The sequence below is a fragment of the Cupressus sempervirens genome, chromosome 7 (assembly GCF_028749045.1).
Source record: "Cupressus sempervirens isolate cs-2001-9-10 chromosome 7, ASM2874904v1, whole genome shotgun sequence".
Lineage (NCBI taxonomy): Eukaryota > Viridiplantae > Streptophyta > Pinopsida > Cupressales > Cupressaceae > Cupressus > Cupressus sempervirens.
In genome coordinates this window covers 22,644,921-22,659,322 of record NC_143124.1, presented here as the reverse complement: position 1 = coordinate 22,659,322, position 14,402 = coordinate 22,644,921, and the positions used below count along the sequence as shown (strand labels likewise).

The 14,402-nt window shown below is 35.5% G+C and overlaps 1 protein-coding gene across 1 annotated transcript; it reads right to left on the bottom strand.

Moving 5' to 3' along the window:
- Positions 1 to 4,406: 4,406 nt before the first annotated feature.
- Positions 4,407 to 12,370, bottom strand: LOC149545228 (disease resistance protein ADR2-like). The gene is made up of 3 exons (XM_089793721.1): positions 12,031 to 12,370; positions 10,570 to 10,622; positions 4,407 to 5,576 (listed from the first exon to the last, which is right to left on the bottom strand). The coding sequence occupies exons 1-3, from the start codon at positions 12,368 to 12,370 to the stop codon at positions 4,407 to 4,409; spliced, it is 1,563 nt and encodes a 520-aa protein (XP_089649847.1).
- Positions 12,371 to 14,402: the final 2,032 nt, after the last annotated feature.

Sequence of the window (14,402 nt, the reverse complement as noted above, 5' to 3'; positions counted from 1 at the left end):
AGTTCCTATTTTATAATCAACATATCTACATATGATCAAGTATTTTTGTGGGCCATGCTCAACTTGGATTTTTCTAGTGTCAATTTTCTAATTGGTAATTTCTCAATCAATCGTACGATTAATCTTGTTTGTCAATTACTTAAGTAAATGAAGTTTGGTTAGGCCAATTCACCACCCCTCTCAACCTCTAATTTGCATTAAACACATCTTAATTAGATTATCAGTCTTATGAATTGGAAAATATTTTTTTAACAAAATAATAGTTAAAACATTTATTACTATAGGATCTTTAAATGGAGTTCCCTTCCAACATAGAAAGATTTATAGGATCATTATAAATATTTAATTTATTTCTATACTTGTGAATGAGTAATCATGGAGAAATAACTAGAGGGCCTATGTAATCAAATTCATGTTTAAATATAGATAATGAAGTAAAACTAAATACATCTTTTAATAATACAATTTAAATAATTCTAATCTAGTTTTGTACCTTTGAAGTCACATAAATCTTATCTCTTATGAAACCAAACAAATGTACTTCAATTGTTTTTCTTGATGCAGCTAACTTAAAATATTCATGAGTTTCTCATAATATGATCTATCTCAATTGTTAATATGGTGACCTATAATACCCTAACTTCACGACTCTCAAAATTTTCCTTAAATATTTTAAATCACTTTGAATTTTGTACTACTTCTTACTTGTCAAATCACTCACTTCAAAAAAAAAGTTTCTACTTCAAGTTCACATGGTCACATTTGATGCCACATCTCATGCCTTTTATGCCAAGCTTGAAATTTGATGGTCTATATGAAAGTGTTTAATTTTAATACCATATATGACTACATAGAATTTTATTAGACCTTATTTATTCAAATGTTGTATTTTATAAAAAAGAAGTATATGAGACACAATGAGTTATAAATAAGCCATAATAAATTAACATAAATTAAAAAATATATTATTATAATTCATATTGATGATACATATCATTTAATAATATTTAATATAAAAATTTGAATTGATTTAAAGTTTTTAAAAATATATGATATAATTGCTTCTAATTTAAAAAAAATTAATATAGTTTTATAAAATAATTTTGCTTACTTATTTAAATTTATAAACTTAATTAATTTAATTTTAAAAGTATTTTCATTAGATTTTGATATTTATTATCGACCATCATTTAACAATTTATTTTCCTATTTATTCTATATTTTGTATTTCAATTTGAAATTAACAAACTAAAATTATTCTTCTAATTTATATTTAATAATAACATGTTTTTATTTTAGTGGTATTTAAAAAAATAATAATATATAATTTATAATTTGTGAAGTCAAATTGAACATAGTAACACAATTTCAAACAACAATTATATTCTTTGCGCTACTTTAATAATAATTAAAATATTTTTTCATATTTAACATATACGATTGATTAAATTGATAAATCATCTAAATATATATTTTAATAGAAAATTATCCAAAAATTATATTATTCTTTGATAATTAATATATTTCTTAAAATGTTAAATCTAATAGATTACTGTAATCAAATTGTTGTCAATTTTTATAATATATTTTTTATGTAAAGTTTTGTAAATTGGTGTACTAAAAAATATAGACATGATATTTTTACAAAAGTTAAAATCCATATAATTAGACTATTTATTTTCATGTATTATTTAAATTGAAAATTATACTACAACTCTTTTGTAAATTTAAATTTATTTAAAAATACAAAAAAAATGTATATATGCTTTAGTATGCATTTGCTAATTGGCAATATATATGCTTTAGTATGCATTTGCTAATTGGCAATATATCCGAGTTTCTAGCAATTTACTTTCAGAGGTCAGTAGATGCAACTTCCATCCACAAACTACCAAAAAACCTTTCACTTTCCAATTTAAATGTAAGATGAAATGCCAAATGCCTCATTTATCATAGCTTATTGTCTAAGACTTCTCTATCCACTTCATCGTATATGCAAAGAGTAGAGTGTATTCTTGTTATTATCTTTTGTAACTGCGCAAGCCAATCTGCATGTTCAAGGCTTCGAGGAACACTAACATCACGGAGCACTGGTGTCCCTACAGCTTGCTACATTGAGATAGGCAAGTTCTCTTGCATGGTTTATTGAGACCGGACTACTGGGTATTTACCATTTGCAGAGCTGGACTAACTCATCTTATAATTAGATTTAAGTAAAGGAACAACAGCAAATGCATAGCCCTATCCAGTAGATCCAGCCTATCCAGTAGATCCAGTCAGTGAACAAGTTCAACCAGAAGCATTACCAAACACACTTCTACCATAAGTCGATCCAACACTAGAGGTGACAACTGATGTTTCTTTCATCCATTCATCCTCTCCAACTAACAGACAGCCTCTCACCAAGCCCGCCAAAGGCAGGGACTAGTGCTGCACGCAGCCCTTGTTTCCTTGATGACTCTTGTATAGGATTGAATTATGTAAATAAGAATTGGTACTATAGAGGATGTTATTTATGCATTTCTTTGTGTATGCGTATTGTGTGCGACAGAATTGCCCACTAAATGACATCATTACAAGCGCTGTCCACCAATCACAGGCTTTGAAGCTTCTGCGTTACTACCACGTACGGCAGCTTCCCCGCAATCCATTCGTTCATTTTATTCCTTGCCCACCTGTTCAGAATACCTATTTAGCGACCCCTCTTATACCAATTTTACATCATTCCTTCCAGTGTTGCACTCAACTTGATTTTGTTTTGCTCTGTTTCGGTCTTAAGGCTGTTCGATCCAATTTCATGGCTTCTACTTCTGCAAATACCGCCGGTTATGAAACCCAGGATCCGCTTACACATGCTTCTCAAGGAGACGCAAATCGTCCCTCTACTTCTACTACGCCCGCACTCACTCTTAGCAGTCAGTCACCGAACCCTAGAGATGCTTTTGAGGGTCTTGCACCGTATACATATACTTCTGGTAGATCTACAAAGCATGTGAAAATGGTGCCTTACGATGTATTTATTAATCACAGTGGCCCTGATGTGAAAAAGGGGCTCGCTACTGATCTCTATAATACCCTCAATGGCATGGGATTCAGGGTTTTTCTTGATCAAGAAGAGCTCGAGCTGGGAGATTTTTTTCCTCGAGAAATTGAAGAAGCAATAAACAGTGCTTCGCTTCATCTTGCTATATTTTCCAAGAATTATGCACAATCCGCCTGGTGTTTGGAGGAGCTATCTCTTATGCTCAAAACAGGCACCAAAATCATTCCTGTTTTCTACAACGTTCAGACTGATGACGTCCGCTATGCAAAAGGAGTCTATGCTCAAGCGTTTTATCGGTATGAAGAGAAGGGCAGATACAGCTCAACAACGCTTCTCGAGTGGAAGGATGCGTTAAAAAATGTTTCATATAACGTCGGCCACTTTATTGGGAGCAAGAAGTAAGTATCAAAAGTTCTATGCTCATCGTTTCTTATGGGTTTTCTCCTGCAATAATAAAAATTCGCCATTTCAAGATTCTCAGTATTTGTGTCATATTGAGTGATTCTTGCTCTTTTTCTTTTTTCTGTTAATGTGTATGCTTAGTGATGACACGGAGCTGCTGAAGAATATTTTTAACTATGCTATAAAAGAAAAAAAAATGTGCCGTTGGTTGTTGCCAAACATTCAGTCGGTCTAGATAAAGCTGAACAAGAGTGTGAGACGACAACACTTTAATCTGTTGAAGGCCATCCCTCTGTGCAAATTGTTGGAATATGGGGTATGGGTGGTGTAGGTAAAACCACTCTTGCCAAAGAATTATACAATAATAAATACAAAACAATGGAAAGGTGTAGTTTTCTACTTGATATCAGAGATGCGGCAAAAAGAAGTGTTTTGCATTCCGAGCAGAAAAAACTTCTGGAGGATCTCGGTTTCAAAGGTGAAAATGTTGAGAATGTGGAAGAAGGAAAGGGTCTCCTTGCCAGACACTTGAGATCTGTTCGTGTGCTCATTGCTCTTGATGATGTTGACAATGTAGAACAACTCGTCAGTCCTCTGTCTACGACTCCACCACCAGGTCCTACTCTACTTACATGCACCCGTCCTTCTAGGTGGATCAGTGAACCTTGGGTGAAAAGCCCTGTCCATACCCATTTACCCTCCCTCCCTCCCTCCCTCTCACTGAAGAATCTAAAATAAGGAAAGAGCAACAAAGAACAAAGTAAATAGAGAACACCTAATTTTACAAACTAAAAATGAATATTTTATTCATATCCTTCAATATATATTGCCTCTGTTATGAAATCTTACACAATGACAATCACACTTTGTGTTGTGCAGCTTACAGTCTATGCATAACAAGCAATTGAAAACCATCAGAACTCTAAGTACTATTATCACCTGCATGTTGTGAATGCAACCTTCAACACCCGCTCTGCTGATTGCTCTGAGTTCCACTTTTGTCAATCGTTCTGGATGTGCTCCAAGCTGTGTTATTTTCTGCATTCAGCTCCTCCAAACATGCTATTTTCTTAACTCTGAAGCAGCTTTTGAGTTCGAACACTTGGAGAGAAGAAAATTGCGCAAAACTGGGAAGTACTTCCAACTTGGCGCACTTATCCAATTTTATTATCTCAAGCGTCTTTGGTAGGTCCTCTATATCTGTTAGATGGCCATTTTCACACAGTATGAGACTCTTGAGACGTGGACAACAATCTTCAGAGATGGAGATCTTGGACACCCGAATTGACGTCAGCGCAATCTTCTTAAGGTTGCACAACAAAGAAGAAAATGACCCCGACACAAGATCCAATTCACTGATTGGGCAATCTACTGTGCCCAGCTGTTGAAGATTACTCAATCCCCCTACCGATAAGGATCTCACTCCTGAAAACTCTATGCTTAAATTCTCTAACATACTAAGCCGTCCCAGAGAGTCCGGTAAATATTCCAGATTTCTGCAATTGTGAATCTCCAGAGCAGTCAAGGAGGACAAATCTCCAAGAGATGTCGGCAGCCTTGTCAACAACGTACTGCCATGGATAGACAACTTTTGCAACTTGCTCAGCTCACCGATGTTCACTGGCACCTCCCTTAAACTCTCTGTATGTAAGTGGAGCTCTGTCAGCGCTCGCTGGTTTGTGATGTGAAGAGGCAATTCTTCCAATTTACTGCATTGCCGAAGATTGATATACTCCAGCTTTGTCATGTCTTTAATCATGTCTGACTCTAAAGTGACTTCATAAAAATACATCAAGCGGAGATATTGCAAGAGTGTCAGCCTCTTAAAAGATCCTGGCAAACTCCTCAAACTCTCGCATCCCCACAAAATTAAATAACGGAGATTTCTCAAATCGCCAAAATCATCGGGAAGCGATGATAGGTTACAATCCAACTCCAGGTGCTCCAAGGATTGAAGCTCACAAAAGCCCCTCGGCAGACTCTTCAAACACATAAATTCCCTGACGACTAGTTTTTTCAAATGCTTGAGAGATCCTATCGACTCTGGAAATCTTTGGAACTTTTTGCACCCGGAGAGAATCAAAACTCTTAATTGAATGGGCGCCTGCAGCAAACATTTGACGAAATGACGCTAACATACAACACAACAATCGTTTTATTAAAAATTGTAACGCCGATTTGAAACTGCTGAAATGGAATATACTCACATCGCTGGCATCCTTCCATAATTTTTGCAAGTGATTGCCTCCGAAATATTTTCCAAAAATTTCTAAAACCCTCTAACTTTTTTAATGAAAATTGTGAAGGAAGACTTATCCGCCCAGGATGAAACCAACGAAGCCAGACTAGCTCTCGCGATGCTTCACCAATAAATTGATTCAAATCATGTCCTTGAACCACGATAAATTTTAGTCCGCTTAAAGAAGGTGAAAGGGTCCAGATTCCTTCATTTGTTTTATAGAAAACATCCTTCCCCGGACCACTTGATTCATCTAGTTCCACCAATTTTTGACGTGTCCCCTAAATAATAAAAAATAAAAGGAAAAATATTAGTAGAAAAAGCCAATTAAAATTCCTAAAAGGAAAGAAAGAAAGAAAAGATGTATATAGACAAACATGTCGTTCCACGTGATCGGGAACCCACTCCAATTTTGTAGGATTCAAACAACAGCAGCAACACAATAAAAAAAAAATATAGATATTTAAAACAAAGAAGGCTTTGTTTTACTGCAGAGAAAAAAACTGATATATTATTCCAACTACAAATTACTATTCAGCCAATACATTTATTCAAATAAAAATTGTTAAAACTAATCCCTAACACATAGATCAAAATATAGATCAGGAGTTCTGACAGTAGTTTTAGCATTATTCCATGCGTATGATTAAGGATGGGAGAAGAAGTAACTAAGACTAGACAAAAATGCATCCAAAAATATCATCTAATGCATGCCATATGTACAGCATGCTTCTTGTTTAAACTACTCCTAAACTGAAGTATTCTAAAAATTATTTATAGAATGGTGGAAATGGAGCAGTGGAGCTGGAGTTTGAAGTGGAGTCAATCAGTGCTAAAGTTGCATGCTTATTTCAGTTTTACCAAACAGCAACATTAATCTTCATACTCCCCCTTGATGCTGAGAGGACTAACAATTCGATCTCTGAGTACCAAAAATTGATCTTTTGCAATTGCCTTTGTGAAGATGTCTGCGATTTGCTCCTTTGTGCTGATGTACTTCAACTCAACCGCTTTATTTTGTACCAAATCTCTGATGAAATGTTGTTTCAGATCAAAGTGTTTGGTCCTGTTGTGATGAACCGGATTCTTGGCCAATTTAATGGCACTTATGTTGTCACAAAAAATCACAGTAGGCTGAACTTGTATCTCTCCAATTTCTTCAAAAAGCTTTCTAAGCCATAAAGCTTGTGTGCCAGCTGAAGTGACCGCAACATATTTCGCTTCTGTAGAAGAGAGAGCAACCATACTTTGCTTCTTTGAACTCCATGTAATTAAACTGGAACCCAAAGAAAAACAATTACCAGATGTAGATTTTCGGTCATCCAAACAGCCTTCCCAATCTGAATCACTAAAGCCAACAAGCTCAAACTTATTAGAAGAATAGTGAATGCCAAAATCTACCGTGCTTTTCACATACCTCAAAATTCTCTTGGCTGCCTTCATATGTTCCTCTGATGGATTTTTCATATACCTTGAAACCAATGAAACTGAATAAGCAATATCAGGCCTTGTGTGAGTTAAAAACATCAAACTCCCCACAATGCTTCTGTATAATGTCTCATCAACAATTTTAGCACCATCATCTCTACATAATGTAACTCCATGAGCAATTGGAGTGGAAAGAGGTTTACAATCAGCCATATCAAATTTTTTCAACATATCTTTTGCATACTTTTTTTGACAAATAAAAATTTCATCTTTACCTTGATAAACCTCCATGCTAAGAAAGTACTTCATGAGACCTAAATCTTTCATCTCAAACTCATTCATCATAGCAACTTTAAATTCATCTTTCATCTTTGAACTACTACCCATATATAACAAATCATCAACATACAAACTCACAATGAGAATATCATTACTTTCTTGTTTGTAGTAAAGGGTAGGTTCACTCTTACTTCTTTGAAAGCCATTCTGCTGAAAATATCCATCAATTCTTTCATACCATGCACGTGGTGCTTGCTTGAGGCCATACAAAACCTTCTTCAACTTGTAGACATAATCTTTTTTGCCTTGAATCTCAAAACCTTGTGGCTGTCCCACATATACCTCTTCTTCTAAGTACCCATTCAAGAAAGCACTTTTTACATCCATGTGATGAATACTCCATTTCTTTTGAGCTGCAAGAGAGATTAGCATCCTAATAGTTTCTTGTCTTACTACTGGTGCAAAAGTTTCTTTATAATCAATGCCATACCTTTGAGTGAAACCTTTAGCAACCAATCTTGCTTTGTGTCTTTCAACACTCCCATCACTATTATACTTGGTCTTATAGACCCATTTTGTGCCAATCTTCTTCTTCTTATGTGGAAGATCTACAAGCTCCCATGTTTCATTCCTATCAATGGAATCCATCTCTTCATTCATTGCTTGCATCCAAACCTCATTAGCACATGCATCTTCAAAACATGATGGCTCAAAATCAGCTTTAGCAAGTAATGCAAAATTTATGGTCTCACCTATTGGATCTTCTTCATGTGCTTGATTTTGACACCTCTCATAAATATCACTCAATCTTCTTACCTTCCTTGGAGGACTAGAGGATGGACTTGCTCTTGGTATTGGTGAGGGGTTTCTTGGTGGGCTTGGTGATCTTGAAATAGAACCATTAGCTTGCTGCTCATTATCATTATCAGCAATATCATCATCATCCAAAACTGATTTTGGCTTTCCAACATGTTGTTTTTGATGACCATAAACTCCCCCTTCATCAAAACTCACATCTCTTGAAACAACAATCTTATTAGTAATAGGATTGAATAATCTATAAGCTTTTCTTTCCTCACTATAGCCCACAAAAATACATGATTCACTTTTAGCATCTAGCTTTTGCCTATTCTGATCAGGGATGTGAACATAAGCCAAACAACCAAAAACTTTAAAATGATTTACATTAGGCTTTTTCTCATACCATGCTTCATATGGAGTCATCTTGTGTAGGGCACTTGTAGGACTCCTGTTGAGAATATATACGACTGTAGCAACTAAATCAACCCAATAAGAATTGTTTAAACCCTTGGTTTGTAACATGCTCCTTGCCATTTCTACCACAGTACGATTCTTCCTTTCAGCCACTCCATTCTGTTGGGGTGTGTATGCAGTTGTGAGTTGTCTTTTGATGCCATTCATCTCACAAAAATTCTGAAAATTGTTTGAGCAAAATTCTCCTCCTCGATCTGTTCTCAAACATCTTATTGTGTTCCCTTTCTCATTCTCTACACGAGTTTTAAACTTCTTGAATGTATCAAAGGCTTCATCTTTAGTCTTCAAAAAATATACCCAACACATGCGTGAGTAATCATCAATAAAAGTAATGAAATATGACGACTTACCCAAACTTTGTGTTTGCATTGGACCACAAATATCTGAATGAATAAGTTGAAGTGGGTATTGGGCCCGCCATGCATTGCCTTTTGGAAATGATTCCCTTGAATGTTTCCCTTTTGCACACCCTTCACAAATCTGTTTATGCTCTTCAACCTTAGGCAATCCAAAAACTAATGCATTTGATGTTAGATTCTTCAAACTATTGAAATTCAAATGGCCATACCTGAGATGCCACAACCAACTTTTATCCTCATAAGCCATATTGACAAGCTGATTATCATTTTGACCAAACTTCAAAGGAAACATCCTATTCTTTGTCATAGGAACAACTGTAATCACTTTATTTTTTTTATTTTTATCATAGATAGTACAGTGCATGTTCTCAAATACCACTCTATAATTCTTCTCACATAGCTGCCCAACACTCAATAAATTATGCTTTAACTTGGGAGTATAATAAATATCTTGAACACTTTTCATACCTTCCTTTGTCTGAACATCCATGGCTCCTTTGGCCGCAACATCCACAGTATTGTTATTACCAAGGGTAATATTGGATCTGTAATTATCATCAAGCTTTGAAAATATTTCTCTGTTGCCAGACATATGGTTAGAGCATCCAGAATCCAAATACCAAACATCATTCATAGTACTTTCACCTTTCCCATAACACAAAAATAAATTACCCGAGGAAGGATCCTCATCTTGGTGGGCATAATTTGCACTATTGTTACCTGATTTCAGTCTACACTCTCTCTCAAAATGTCCATACTTATTGCAATGATAGCATTGGATGTTCCTTTTATCAAATCTGCCTCTACCTCTGCCTCCTTGAGCACTTCCTCTTCCTCTAGATCCTCTTGAAAAATTCTGATTTTGGCCCCTTCCCGAGCCTTTGTTGTTGTTACTACTGCTGCTAGCACCATCGTTCTTTGAAATTTGCAATTGGGAAGCAAAAGCCTTCTCATTAACACTGATAGATGTGTCCCTTATTCTATCCTCATGTAATATAAGAGATCCAACCAATTCATCATACTCCATGGTAGCTAAATTTTTGCTTTCTTCTATGGCAATTACTACAATATTCCATCTTGGGGTTAGAGATCTCAATACCTTTTGTATTATTTGCTCTTGAGCAATAGATTCACCCAAAGTGGCCATTTTATGAGTCACATCTTTCACTCTCACACAGAAATCTCCCACACTCTCTGTCTCCTTCATCTTCAAGTTCTCATATTCTCTTTTCAAGGTTTGTAGCTTCACAACCTTGATCTGATCATTGCCATGGTAAGCATCTTTTAGAGTCTTCCAGGCCTCTTTTGCTGTCTGTGCATCAGCAATTCGAGGAAACAAGCTCTTATCAAGAGCCATCTAAATGTGAAACAATGCCATTGCATTCTTCTTCTCGGCTTCTTTCTTCAATGTCCTGTCATTAGGTTGGAGAGTATTCCAATCTGCAGGCTCGTCATATCCAGATTCAACGATCTCCCAAAAATCTTTCCCAATCAAAAAAGTCTTCATCTTGATTGACCAATATTGGTAATCAACTCCATCAAACTCTGGGATTTGCAAATTGTGAGCCATGCTGCTGTCTTCCAAACACCTTCAGCTCTGATACCAAATGTAGGATTCAAACAACAGCAGCAACACAATAAAAAAAAAAAAATATTGAAAACAAGGAAGACTCTGTTTTACTGCAGAGAAAAAAACTGATATATTATTCCAACTACAAATTGCTATTCAGCCAATACATTTATTCAAATAAAAATTGTTAAAACTAATCCCTAACACATAGATCAAAATATAGATCAGGAGTTCTGACAGTAGTTTTAGCATTATTCCATGCCTATGATTAAGGATGGGAGAAGAAGTAACTAAGACTAGACAAAAATGCATCCAAAAATATCATCTAATGCATGCCATATGTACATCATGCTTCTTGTTTAAACTACTCCTAAATTGAAGTATTTTAAAAATTATTTATAGAATGGTGGAAATGGAGCAGTGGAGCTGGAGTTTGAAGTGGAGTCAATTAGTGCTGAAGTTGCATGTTTATTTCAGTTTTACCGAACAACAACATTAATCTTCAAATTTGGCTAAGGTGGCCATTATTCCTTGAATTCTGATTGTTTTCTGAAACATGAAAGAGCAGTCAATAAAAAACCTATCAATACAACTTTATAAAGGATTATCTCTTCATAATGTTAATGTTTAAGATGAAATGTGCACTCAACTCAACATCTCACGCATTCACGCGTTTAAATTGAATGAATATAAGTAGGCAAATGAGAGATCATCAAGGGGAAATAAAAAAATTAAATCACTCAAACTAATGTGATTATTTATAACAATAAATTTACTAAATTTATGAGGTGTATTTAGATATTTAGATGTACTCTTGTTTTTTTCTAATACTCGTCATAGACTATTGTAATTCTCAAATTATCAAAGAAGAACGTCAAAGCCATTGATAAATTCAAATATATAAGTAAATTCAAAATTTGATGATTTACTAAATGAAATGAGTTTTTTCTCATTTTTCTTTAATTTACATATATCTATAAATTAACTAATTTATTTTTATTCAATTAAGTTTTATTTATATTTATATGTTATTTGTAGATTTGATTGTGTGAAGTTGATGTAAACACTCTTACACAATTCAATATTAAAATAACATATATACATATCTTATAATTTGTAAGAATTTATACATTCTTAACTTCAATTTATTCTAAAGTATTTTGTTCAATATAAAAAATATAAAATAAAGAACAAATAGTCCTCACCTCAACATTCATAATATTATGCCATGGCAAGCAAGAACACAAGGTTGTTGATCCTGAATCTAAAACATCGTTATCATTCTGCTCAAGACGCCAGAGACGATGGGGAGATTTATGATATGAAATATATCTTCCCAAATCTCTTAAATGATCATTACCTCAATAAGACATCTATTTATGAGTGTCTGCCAGCTACACAAACCACTCCCAGTCCCCTCTGATCCTTCCCATACTTAAAACAATCGCAATGTGTTTCTCTTCTCCAATAAAGAAACAAGCTACATCCAAGAACGTCGCCTTCTCTTCACTTTCCAGTGCCTCGTAACTGACTTTTAAACTACTCATAATATCACCTGGGAGTATTTTGGAAATCTTCTCTAATTGACTCTCCCAATAACATTTTTCAGATTTGCCATATAATTGTCCGTCAAATACTTTAAGAGACAATGGCAACCCATGGCAGGCATCTATAATTTTTTTCACAAGCTCTCCAAATCCACGTATTGGAAAGGGTTGTAAGAAAGCATGCCAGCAGAAAAGTTGCTTGCAATGAGAGGGATTCAACCATTTCATTTTATAGATAGATGAAGATGTAATACCCCAACCTATAAGAACATCAAATTGCCGTGTACTAACCCTGCCGAAAATTGTCTTTCTCTGGCACAAGTGCATCCAGTTGGTCTACATTGTCAACATCATCAAGAACAATAAGCACACGAATTGATCTCAAGTGTCTGGCAAGAGGACCCTTCCCTTCCTCTACGTTCTCAATGTTTTCACCTTTGAAACCGAGAAGATCCTCTACATTCTCAATGTTTTCACCTTTGAAATCGAGATCTTCTAGAAATTTCTTCTACTTGATATGCAAAACACTTTTGTCAGCCGCATCTCTGATATCAAATAGAAAACTACACCTTTCCATTGTTTTGTAATTTTTATTGTATAATTTTTTGGCAAGAGTGGTTTTGCCCAGACCACCCATACCCCATATTCCCACAATTTGCACAGTGCAGGGATGGCCTTCAAAAGATTGAAGTGTTGTCGTTTCAAAATCTTCTACAGCTTCATCTAGACCAATTGGATGTTTGGCAACCACTAAGGGCACATTTTTTATTTCTTTTACAGCATAGTTAGCAATATTATTCAGCAGCTTCGTCTCATCACTAAGCATAGACATAAATAGCAAAACGAAAAAGAACAAGAATCACTCAATATGACATAAATACTAATAATCTTGAAATGACGAATTTTTATTGTTGCAGGAGAAGACACTTACTTCTTGCTCCCAATTATGTGGCCGATGTTATATGATACACTTCTAAGCGCATCCTTCCACTCTTTAGGCGTCGTTGAGTTGTATCTGCCCTTTCGCTCATGCTGAGAAAACGCCTCGGCATAGACTCCTTTTGCATATCGTACATCAGCAGTTTGAATGTGGTAGAACACGGGAATAATTTTGGTGCCTGTTTTGAGCATAAGCGACAGCTCCGCTAAACTCCAGGTGGATTGTGCATAATTCTTTCAAAGTATAGTGAGATGAAGCGAAGCAGTGCTGATTGCCTCTTCAATTTCACGAGGAAAAGAATCTCCCAGCTCGAGGTCTTCTTTATCAAGAAAAACCCTCAATCCCTTGAGGGCCCGTATGGTGAGCGGAATACAAGCAGAATAGGCATATGTAAATTCTAAAAATTTTGAATTCTTCGTTTGGATGCACCAAAATGGAATATGTATTCTATTTTTGGCTCAAAAATGGGGTTTTGCAATTCCACCAAAATAGGTGTTATTCCATTCTTTTTTATTTTAGAAAACATAAATTTTGGGGTCCACAAATTCCCATCAAATATGGGCTGAACCTAAAGGAGAACAGGAATACCATAACCCCATTTTCTATTCCAGAATACATATACTAGCATACGTATTCCAGAATACGTATTCCTATTCCCCAGCCAAATGATATTATATAGACCAGCAAGGAGCCTCTTTTTCACATTAGGGCCATGATGGTTGATAAATACATTGTAAGGCACCTTTTTCACATGCACTTTGCATGTACCAGAAGTAGATGTAGACGGTGCAACTAGACATTCGAAAGCATTTCTAGGGTTTAGTGATTGACTCCTAACTGTAAGTGAGGGCGTAGAAGAAGTAGATGTTGGGCCCATTTACCGTTGCACCAAAAGCCATGACTGTTAGTGAACATGGAACACCACATAATTTTGGTGCTTTGAATTTCAGAGTGTAGGTCCAACTAATCCGTAGCCTGCACATAATCTGCAAGGGGCAAATGAAAACCAAGTTCAAACGCACGTAACAGAGGTGAATGTACAGGGTGCAGAACTCCATCTGCAATGTGTTAGAGCTGTTTCACAGGGTCTACAAATTGATTTGCAGGACGTTAATGTGCAGGGTAAACATGGTGAGAGCACAGACCAGCATCTTGGTAATACCGGTTTTGAGGCACCCAATACAAATATATCACAGGGAGAAGGCACACTTCATAATAATCTATTCTCAAGCAGCAGAGAGGGCATTCAACATTTAAACCAGCGAACTAGTGTAACCGGTTCTCCATTTGAATTGGTTCAACCAGAGAACAGAGAACCCC

Bases quoted from the DNA above. Each gene is read 5' to 3' on its own strand.
- LOC149545228 (XM_089793721.1), bottom strand. From the start codon at position 12,370: ATGAAATGGTTGAATCCCTCTCATTGCAAGCAACTTTTCTGCTGGCAT. The intron at 10,623-12,030 runs GTATGGGAAGGA...ATTTGGTATCAG, and splicing joins ACACATTGCGATTGTTTTAA to AGCTGAAGGTGTTTGGAAGA. The intron at 5,577-10,569 runs GTTTGATGGAGT...GTTGTATGTTAG, and splicing joins CACAATTTGCAAATCCCAGA to CGTCATTTCGTCAAATGTTT.